The sequence below is a fragment of the Lates calcarifer genome, linkage group LG20 (assembly GCF_001640805.2).
Source record: "Lates calcarifer isolate ASB-BC8 linkage group LG20, TLL_Latcal_v3, whole genome shotgun sequence".
NCBI classification, from domain to species: domain Eukaryota; kingdom Metazoa; phylum Chordata; class Actinopteri; family Centropomidae; genus Lates; species Lates calcarifer.
This window is the reverse complement of record NC_066852.1, coordinates 20,003,810-20,013,782: the sequence shown is the minus strand read 5'-3', so window position 1 is coordinate 20,013,782 and position 9,973 is coordinate 20,003,810. Positions and strand designations below refer to the sequence as shown.

General features: G+C 41.7%; 2 protein-coding genes across 2 annotated transcripts; one reads left to right on the top strand and one right to left on the bottom strand.

Annotated features, from left to right (window-relative positions):
- The first annotated feature begins 260 nt into the window (after nt 1-260).
- Nucleotides 261-5,981, top strand: LOC108893296 (F-box only protein 40). The gene is made up of 7 exons (XM_018691208.2): nt 261-363; nt 499-550; nt 1,006-2,184; nt 3,124-3,410; nt 3,652-3,783; nt 4,143-4,479; nt 5,501-5,981. The coding sequence occupies exons 2-7, from the start codon at nt 548-550 to the stop codon at nt 5,717-5,719; spliced, it is 2,157 nt and encodes a 718-aa protein (XP_018546724.1). The 5' UTR covers nt 261-363; nt 499-547; the 3' UTR covers nt 5,720-5,981.
- Nucleotides 5,982-6,224: 243 nt separating this feature from the next.
- On the bottom strand, nt 6,225-9,254 carry LOC108893183 (TLC domain-containing protein 2). Its single transcript, XM_018691042.2, has 5 exons — nt 8,997-9,254; nt 8,816-8,898; nt 8,287-8,369; nt 7,243-7,448; nt 6,225-7,043 (listed from the first exon to the last, which is right to left on the bottom strand). The coding sequence occupies exons 1-5, from the start codon at nt 9,173-9,175 to the stop codon at nt 6,845-6,847; spliced, it is 750 nt and encodes a 249-aa protein (XP_018546558.2). The 5' UTR covers nt 9,176-9,254; the 3' UTR covers nt 6,225-6,844.
- Nucleotides 9,255-9,973: the final 719 nt, after the last annotated feature.

Here is a 9,973-nt window from a genome sequence, read left to right as displayed (position 1 = left end):
AGTTGAACTTGAGTTGGAGTGACTGCAATAAAATACTGTTTTGATGATTCTGAATCTCCACTAGAGGACACTGTTTGGATATCAAATCAGACTCAGCCTCATTTTGCTCTCTGTAAAGGTTGAAATCAGTTGTCAGCAGCACCACCACAATATGCACCAGAGGGAGGAAGGTGAGAGAGATTTTCTGATGGCCGGGTCGACTTGTAACCCAAACCATGTTTCCAACCACCTGTGTAACATTTCTTGGTCAGTACTCAGCACTATTTATATCACACACACATAGCACAGACAGACACTTGGTCTTTAAAGCACGAGACGTGAAGTGCAAGGAGCATGTTTTTCTCCTTTCCAACTCTTACAGCGGTAGGCTAAAGTTTATTATTAATTTATCCCATTGACTCTAACGCTCGTAGTATCCTGCCATTGTGTATTAAATGCATTTTTCAAGCTTGTTGTACTGTGAGACTTTGAGATTCATAGTTTCCTTTCTCTTCGCAGGACACACAGCTGCAGATTTAAAAAAAAGTGGCACAAGAGGATCTGAAGGATGGTATAGTTTTATTTTTCAACTGCAACCCCAGATGTAGTCCCTTAAATTTCCCTTTAAGTAGCTTTAGGGTTAATCGTCTTGTTCCACACTGTCTGACAGTATCATATACAGCATACTCTGTTTTGGCTGTGAAATAATTAAACTCAGAACTCCACCTTCATGGCTGAAATGCAATTATTTTAAATTTGTTTTGCATCATTTTATACATAAACTCCAAATTCAGCCTGACATATGTGGTATCTTTAGAAACGTTAGGATATCCTCCAGAATTTAAGATAAAGTTCTGTTGTTTTGTACAATGTTTGCCTGCTCAGTGCAAGTTTATAATTAGTGACCCATTTGCAAGTCAGTGGGGTTAATAGAGGTTAAACCCCCAATGATGCAGCATAACTTGATATAACTGATTGTGCAGATGTTTAATTTGTTCAATTTATTTTCTCCCTAAATCCAATCAGAGTCATCGTTCTCGAGCCTCCAAGGTGCGACAGCATGTCCACTGTGATTCCTGCTACAGCCGGCGCTGCAGGGCTCGGGTGGAGGCCTCTGTGTGCTGCACGGTCGTCCCCTGCCGACTGCTCTGTGGAGCAGTCTTCCACCTGTGCAAAGAGGAGGACCACCTGCTGCTCTGCCCAAACGTGAGGGTACCTTGCCTTAATGCTGAATATGGCTGCCCGGTCCAGCTGTCCCGCTCCTCGCAGGCTGCTCACCTCCAGGTGTGTCCGGCCAGCGTGGTGTGCTGCTCCATGGAGTGGAACCGCTGGCCTGCCAACGACGCCCATTCTTACCCAAACACAGAGCTGCATGAAAACCTGCTCAGAGAAAGGGAGCAGGGAGGATGTCTGGACCTGGCCATGGCCCTGAAAGACCAGGACCGCCTGTTTCATTCCATGAAGATGAAGAAGCTGTTCCCTGAGCTGATCCAGAGTGTGGAGGAGGAGGAGAAAGAGGAAGAGAGGATGGAGGAGGAAAGGAAGGAGAAGGAGAAGCAGAAAAAGGCCGCCTTGGAGAAGGAAGCAGCAGCAAAGGAAGCCCTTGCTCAGACATGGAAGTCTTTTAACATGTTTAACATTGATATGCCTGAAAAGGGGGATGAGGATGAAGATGAGATTGATGTTGATGTTGAATATCAGCCGGTGCTGACTCAGGAGGAGAGAGAGGCTATTGCCAGGTCCGCAGGAGTGGATACTAGTCTGTTAGAAAACTACACTGCCTGGGAGCGCATGTTCAGTATGGAGATGGGCGGCTGCAGGGAGGCTGGAGGTGCAGCTGTGGCAGGCAGAGGCCAGGCTAAAGGAACTGGAAAAGGCCTGGGCACTCTGATGGAGGAAGATGCAGCAGATTCTTGTATGGGTGCAACAGCATCAAACAACTGCAAACAGGCGAGCAGTGCATGCATGGCCACATCTTCCTCCTCCTCCCCCTCCTCCTCTTGCACCAGGAAGAAGAAATTCGTGTACGGATATTTGGAGCCAATGAAGATTATCACTGTGCGAACGTTTAAAGTCCCAACCAGCTTCTCTGCCAGGCAAAGCCGCATCCGCAACCCTGGTTTCTACAAGAGAGAGAATCAAGCTGTGGATACCAGTGACCTGGGGGTGGCACAAGAGGAGATGCCAGTGTGGGAGGAAGTTCAGGTGAGAGAGAGAAACTAATCCTCTTTATAATTTGTTTTTCTTTTCTTTTTTTGGCCACATGGAGGCAGCAGAAACAAGCTGTCAACAAACAATGACATGTCATCACCATATGAAGTTAAAATCAAAAACTGCTGCTACTACTGTTGCTTATACTCTTCCAGCAGACACAGAGCAACCTTAGCATTTTTCTAGAGGTTTGTATCTGGCCAACGTGGCAATTCAACCCTAAGGGAAATATCTGTGTCTTTAGTGGCTAAATGATCCACTATTTTACCAGCTAGTTGCTAACTTTGACATTTGCTGTGGCTGAAAACAGTATCATGAGAGCTGTGAAAATGTACATGCTGCAGCACCAAAACAGTGAGTTGAAAAATGCTAAAATGGACAGTAGAGCTAAGTGAGTCAGGTGATAATTCTCTGTGTAGTGTGGACAACCCTGTTCACATTACACATAATCACTTGATCCACTATTATTATTAAAAATAGATTATAGTCCTTTTCTTTATCTTATGTTTTCCTGATGGTCTTCTAAGACTTTTAAGACCTTATTGTCAGGATTTTCTTGACAAATTCACAGTATTTCAAAATCAGTGCTGAAACAACAATATTAATCAACGGTTTTTATAATATCTAAAAAAAAAAAAACTGAACTTTGAACTTTTGAACTGTCATTTGAAGGGTGCCACTTTGGAATCTGGGACATTTTTTCCAATTTTTTACATTTAATAGAACAAATTGTAGGAGAATAATTATATTCTCAGATGATTTTGAGTCACAGAAAACATAATTCCTGGTGCATTACTTGCTCAGATGAGTTCAGTGCAAGTCATGGTTGTTCAAAAACTCCATCATTCTACTTTCACTCTTGATGAATCCTGATAAAAGTGACCACAAATACACTGATTATTCAACACACGGTGCGTTTGATTTTCTCCTCAGGCCTCTCTGCTGTGCTCCCTGGAGAAGGAGCAGAGGGGTCACCTTATTGCAGAGAGCATATGCACAGACGGTCTGTTACAAGATGAAGGCACACAGACTTATAGCTTCCTGTCCGCTCCCTTCCGGAGAAACACCTCGCTGGCTGATCTGACTGCTGGAAAACCACTGGAGCTGCACCTTCAGCTGCAGGTGGAGAGCGTCACCAGCCGACACCACAAGGCCAGCTCCGCCTTCACCTTTCTCTGTGGACACACATTCCAGCGCAGAGAATATGGAAAACATTATAAGTGGGGTTTCTTTTTGTGTTGTTTTTTTGTGTGTGGCTTTTTTCTACCTGCATAAGAGGAAGCAAAGTTGTTTATAGTTGCAAAATATTTACGTTTTTTCAGTTTTAAGGTTCAAGTTAGATATAGAACATAGAGATGAGGTTAACATGCAATGATGGGAGAAAAAATACAGATAAAGTATGAAGAGATAAGAAAACTAGTTTAACATTAAATGATTGTATTTTCTAATGATTACATGCAGGAACATCCACAGTGACATTCAGATGGGTGTGAATGGTTGGTTCGAGCAGAGATGCCCTCTGGCGTACCTGGGCTGCACCTACATCCAGAAGAGGTTTCAGCCCTCCACACATGAAGCCAGCGTCACCTACAAGTAAGATATAAGTAATAGTTAACCTTCATTATTGTGGGGTAATGATGCACATTTCTTCTCTTCTCTGTTATTACATCTATTTTGTGTTAAAGTAAAATATCACAGGTAGGAAAAACAAAGTGAGTGAAAGTGCAGTGAATTAGACTTGATGTCCTTTATAGTTGCATTGGAAGAGAAAGTAGAAAGTAAGAAGTGAACAAGTGTCAAGAAGCTGTTTGCCTGATGTTAAACTTTAAAATTTAAATAGACCAACTATTGATTAACAAGTCCATTAATCCCCTGTGGATAAATCACTGTCATGCAGGGCAGAAAAGTCTAAAGCACCTTTAAAGACCACAGTTTCAACTTTGCTTTCAAAGCGAGGATCTGGGCTGCTTTAGCCTGCATCCCACCATCCCAGTCTCTCTGGGTGAAGCCGCCCAGCCGTCCAGGAGCTCTGCGGACTCCTCCACTGCTCAGAGAAGGAGAGGGGGTCGAGCAAGAGGAGGGGAGGACTCTCTGAGTTCGCTGCCCTACGAGGTGCTGTGCCACATGGCCAGTTTCCTGGACAGCCTGTCCCTATCCCAGCTGGCTCTGGTGTCCCAGCTCATGAGGCAGGTGTGCTCCTCCCTGCTGCAGGAGAGAGGGATGGTCACCCTTCACTGGGAGAGGAAGACCTACTCTCATGGAAGAGCCAAGTGGAGGGTGAAGCACAAGGTAAGCCACGAGCCAGTTATATTTAAGCTTTCCTCTTCCATTAATCATCTCACAACCCCCAAGATTAATCTGACGACTGTGTGTAGGGACCAGATCTTAGACTGAACTATCTGACTGCATATAAACTAATTTAAAGCAGTAAAGTCAGCTCCACCTGCAACAGCAAAAATGCAGCTTACACATCGATGAAACAGGATTAACAATGTTATAATGTCATATATAATCATTTACATCAGTCACAAATACTTACTTTTGATACTTAATTAAATAGCATTTTAAATACCAGACCTTTACTTATAATGGAGCATTTTTACATTGTTGTACCTTTGCCTTTACTTAAGTATGGGAATTGAGTACTTCTTACACCGATGTAGACACCCAGAGTGTGGTGGGCAAACAGTCACAGTGGGAAAGTAGGAAAACACACAATGGAAGGAAGTGTCACTACGAAAAGAGAGAGAGAGTTAGTGGCACCAAAATAAAATAGGAAATGCTGATATCAGCAAAACAAAAGAGAAAACATGACTTCGGATGTGACACTAGACACAATACCTAATGCTTTATAAATACTGTATATGCATCTTCACTGCAGAGAGCACTGTCTTTTACTGTCTGATCTAACATTCAATATTCCATTGAATTGGATTCCAACATAATTTTAGAAGAATATTGTTTGTAAATAAATACATAGGTTAAATTACTGGTATAATAATTACTAGTATAACTTTGTTTTTTCTATGAAACACATGCACAGGGTTAAGAGAGTCTGAAAATCACTCCCCTCTGCTTAGTTGCAGTGAAAATACAATAATAACTAAAGCTGTCTCAGATGAACATTTCATCATTTTTATCTCCTCTTATCTGGATTAGAGAGGTTTTAGTGAATAAATGTAGCACAAATTATAAAAAGGGGGTTTTGAAAAGTGAAAAGGAGATACCTCGTAAGTAGAAATTAAATCCCTGGTGTCAGGACTGAATACTCACTCACCTCCCTCTGACCCGTCTCTTTCTGTGACCTCAGGTGTGGCAGTTCAGCAACTTGTTCTCTCCTGTGGACACTTGGTGCTTCCAAGACGTGCTGCCCATTTCAGAGCATCTAAAGGTGTGTCCCCACTACGAGAGGGAGTCCAGAACAGAGAAGATTCACCTGCCACGGATCAGAGATGAAGACCAAACCAACACAGGCTGCAAAGGTCCCACTCTGGTTAGCTTGTTCCAGCAGAAGAGGATCATGATGTGATGACAGGATACTATTTGCTGCTCTAATCTGTTATTGTTGAACAAGTTAAGTAACACTGAGGTATCATGACCTGCCTTGTTTGGGTCCTTTTTTCTCTTTTTTCTCCTTCTTCCCATATTCCCTGTTGCTGCTGTTCATGGTCTTTTAGAAATAAAGGAAAGTTCTTGGGATTAATATTTGGACACTGTTAGGCTTTAATCTCAGAGTTATGGTAATTCTGACTGTATTAACAAAAGAAAGTAAATAAATAAATTAACCAGAAGTTTTAGATTCAGATTTTTCTATTGCAATGACAAATGATTGTTATTTATTCCAATGGTGATAACTCAAGTTTTATGTGAGACTAAATGAACAGTGTAACATTCAAAGACTTCTGTGTATTTTATAAAATTAAGAACAAATCAAGAGACATTTTGCTTCACAAATAACTGTCCTGATACAGTGTATAGAACATTGATACAATTGACCTGCTATTACTTGAAAGAAACAAATACTTGTACGGTATATAATAATGTCCTTTATAATAATGTCCGACAAATAGCTTATTATTTCATGAAGCAGTGATGTTATGAAATTAAAATGATCAGTTTTACCATCACTATTATATAGTTGGTGTTAACATTAAAAGAGAATGGTCTGGGACCTCCACACATCCACACATATTTATTCAGATTAAGACGATAATCTGAATAAATATATTACTGCTTCACGAAATAAAACAGGTTTTCCAAACTCTTTTCTTCTCTTTTCTTGTGAATTACAGGATAATTTTATGTCAAAATGATCTAATTTAAAAAAAATAAAACAAGGGTAAAAATCAGCAGTAGACAAACGCAACCAGCAACAAGAGGTTGCAAATCAGCACTGCTTCATTTTAAGGGGTCACAGTTAGAGTTAGTTAGTTGTAAACCAGTGGCTTAGAGGATATACTGAAGCTGAGAGCTGCACTTGTGTCACCACTAAAAATGTCTGCTAACTTTTGCTTAATATTTACTTTCAATTATAAATATAAACATTAAGTTAGCAATCAAACACTGGAAGTGTCACTGTTCAGCTTCATCATGAGGTAGAAAACTGGATCAGTGGAGTTATTTTTGCCGTGGAGAAACATGGCACTGTCTCCCTCTAGTGGCTCTTGCTGGTGTTGTGTGTGTTAGTGAGGACGTCTGCTCTGAGCAGTCTGTAAAACAGCACTGTGTTCATGGTGGAGATGAGACTCAGGCCTGCTGTTCCCATCATCAAGATGTAGCGAGGTATTTGTTCACTGTGACCTGCCAGCCAGCGGGCCATCCAGCCCAGCGTACAGACGCGAAACACCAAAAACCTGCAGACGGAGAGATAGAAAATCACTAAGACTGAAAACCTGAGCAAAGAGGCAGTCCAATAAGTTTAAAGACCTGCTTTTCAGGAAAATCTTGATAGATTCCCTCTACAAGACACGGCCAGGAGGTGGAGGATGGAAGATGGAGGATGTCGTATTTCTATAAATTTGTGACACCTCTAACTCCTAAGAAGCCACCTACGTTCCCAGGTTGAGCCAGCTGGTCATCATGTAGGCCACAGAGGGGCGAGGGACTGCAACTTCAGACCCGGGCCTGTTCCTCCGTCCTGACAGGAGGAGAAGCTGCCTCATATGAAGGAAAATGGAGTTGACCTCGACCAGCAGAGACATCACAGCGAAACCCAGATAGAGGCGGGTGGTTACAGCCAAACCGAAGCAGGAGACCACCTGAGAAAAGAGGAATCAAAGATTAACACACACAAACTTCACTCACACTCTCACTATACAAAATCACTAAGAAACCTCTTGTGGTACCACTTGCTAAAAGTTTAGAATATTAAGTAACTCATTTATTAATGGTAACAACTAATTAACTAAAGATTATATTGTAACAAGAATTTAGAAGAACAAGTTTCAGGTTTGGCTGTTTACTGTCCAGCATCCAGAGACATGTTGGAGGAGGACATCATGAACAATCTGGCAGCTTAAAAGTCTCAAAAGTCTCATTCATTGTTAGAAAGCTGCACTGAAACATTATAAAACTCCCACATGGCACTTTAAACAAAACAGACCTTGAACTTTGAGCAGATAGAGGTGTTCAGGTTCAAACATCCTTTATGTAAAGATAAAGGTTTTTACGACCTCTCCTGTTAAATCAGCAACCACACAGAGATACAGCTATAAGCAAACAAACACACAAGGCCGCCAGTCACCTGCCTCAAAGCGATGCGTTTCATGATGTTGTGACACTGAAGTCACACACACACACACACACACACTGAGGCAGTGATGCAGTGACCTGCTGGAGGTGAGTCAGGTCGTGACCTCTGCTGCCTCTGCAACCTACAGAGATTAAAGTGTCACACAGATCAAGGCCGAGCAGCATTGCAGGAACAAACGGCAGTGAAGGATGACTGTGCAGTTTCATTCACCAACCTCGTCATTATCACAACACACAGGCGTGGAAGGGTTGGACGAATTAAGAAGAACACCACTGACAGATGTACTGATGGTATGAGCTTCACAGAGTTGATGGAAATTGAAGTAGAGGTGTAAAGTTTATTACCACAGAGTGGTGCAGGAGCAGCTCCCAGGACCGTCTGAATGACTGATTAAAGGCCATGTCCAAGAAGTCATGGATAAAATAACCTAGAGGAGAAAGTGCAAGAGTTGTATGTAAGCATGGATTCAAATATATACATTCACATCTGCACACAAAACATCAGATCAAAACAGCGACTGCAGTGATTCTCAGCACTTTTATAGTCATCTTTATATTAGTTATTTTTATGTTGTCAAACTCTTAAAGGATGCAAGTTTAGTGGATTATATTTTCATATTGTACTGTGTGTTACGGTCACTTGATTTGGAAGTGAGAGAAGTTGACTTTCACTTCAATCTGTTAACAGATCGTTGCATGATTTGGAGGCTAAAAAAAAGCCTCATGCTGTTGAGGATTTTCTGTTTCCATTCTCAATTTGGTGAAATGAAGGAGAGTTGATCCCGAGCCTGATGGCTGGACGAGGTATAATAACCTCTCTGCTTATTTAATGTAACTCTGAGTGTGAACGTGAGAATTAGTGCAAGGGTATCACCTGTAGACACAGCTACAAGGCTGTGGGAGAGCAGGGAATGAGAGGAGATCAGGTCCTCCACCATCTGAGGTCGAAGGTAGAAACTAAGGCAGGACAGAGAGAGAGATCACATGGAGAGTGAAGACCATGTGAAATGTGAATAAATAACAGCACTAACCCTGTTTGCTGTGTTTTCACACACCATGAAACAGCCCATGCTCCTGACAGTGCGCTGTGAGCTAAAGAAGTGCTGATATTCCTCCACTTCCAGGCTTTCTCTCGCGCCGGCGCAGGTGTCGGCAGGAACCTGACGATCGAGTTCAGCAGTTTGAAGGAGCAGGCAGATCCTCCAACGACCACAAGCGTTGACCTCAAATCCATAACTGGACTTCACGGCAGAGCCTGATGTTTGTTTTCAGTGCACATCTTAGGTGGATATTATCAGCTTACCTTGAGGAAGGCGAGAGAGAGAGAGAAAAAAAAACAGCTCAAGTTTTTGTAAGTAACCCTGCCCTCTAATACACATTCCTCCACTCCTGTGAAGTGATAAACTGATGACTGATAACAAGTGAAGAGTCCTGGTCGCACAATGACTCTACATCATGGCATGATTCCCTGAGCTCAGAGTTTAGTTAGCTGAGTTGAATCTACATGCAGCTGTTGAATGATCCACTCCATTTAAACCCAAGTATATACTGATGTTTGAGGTTCTTGCAATTAGATTAGATTAACTTTATATAGATAAACTTTTATTTATTTCAGCATTTTCACTTTCTTTAATCTTTGCTATAATTCAAAGGCAAATATTAGACTTCTAGCTCCAGTATTTTTACCTGATTACTGTAGTGTAGTGTCAGATTAATTCTACAAAATATTATGACAAATAATGTATGATTATTTCACTTAAATCACCTTTCTTCCCCACTCTGGTGTTCGCTCTGACCCCTCAGCAGGTTGTCTTGACCACATGCCTAAATGCATTGAGTTTCTGCAAAGAGATAGGTATTTACATTAACAAGTAGTTAACAAGCAACAGGCATACCTAATAAAGTGGCTGTTGAGTGTGTTTTGATAATACTTGAGTACTTTACTCAGTAGTAAAGGTAGAAGTCCTCCAAACTGTTACTTAAGTGAAAACACCAATAAAACACTATCTAAATACTCCATCAGCCCACAAGT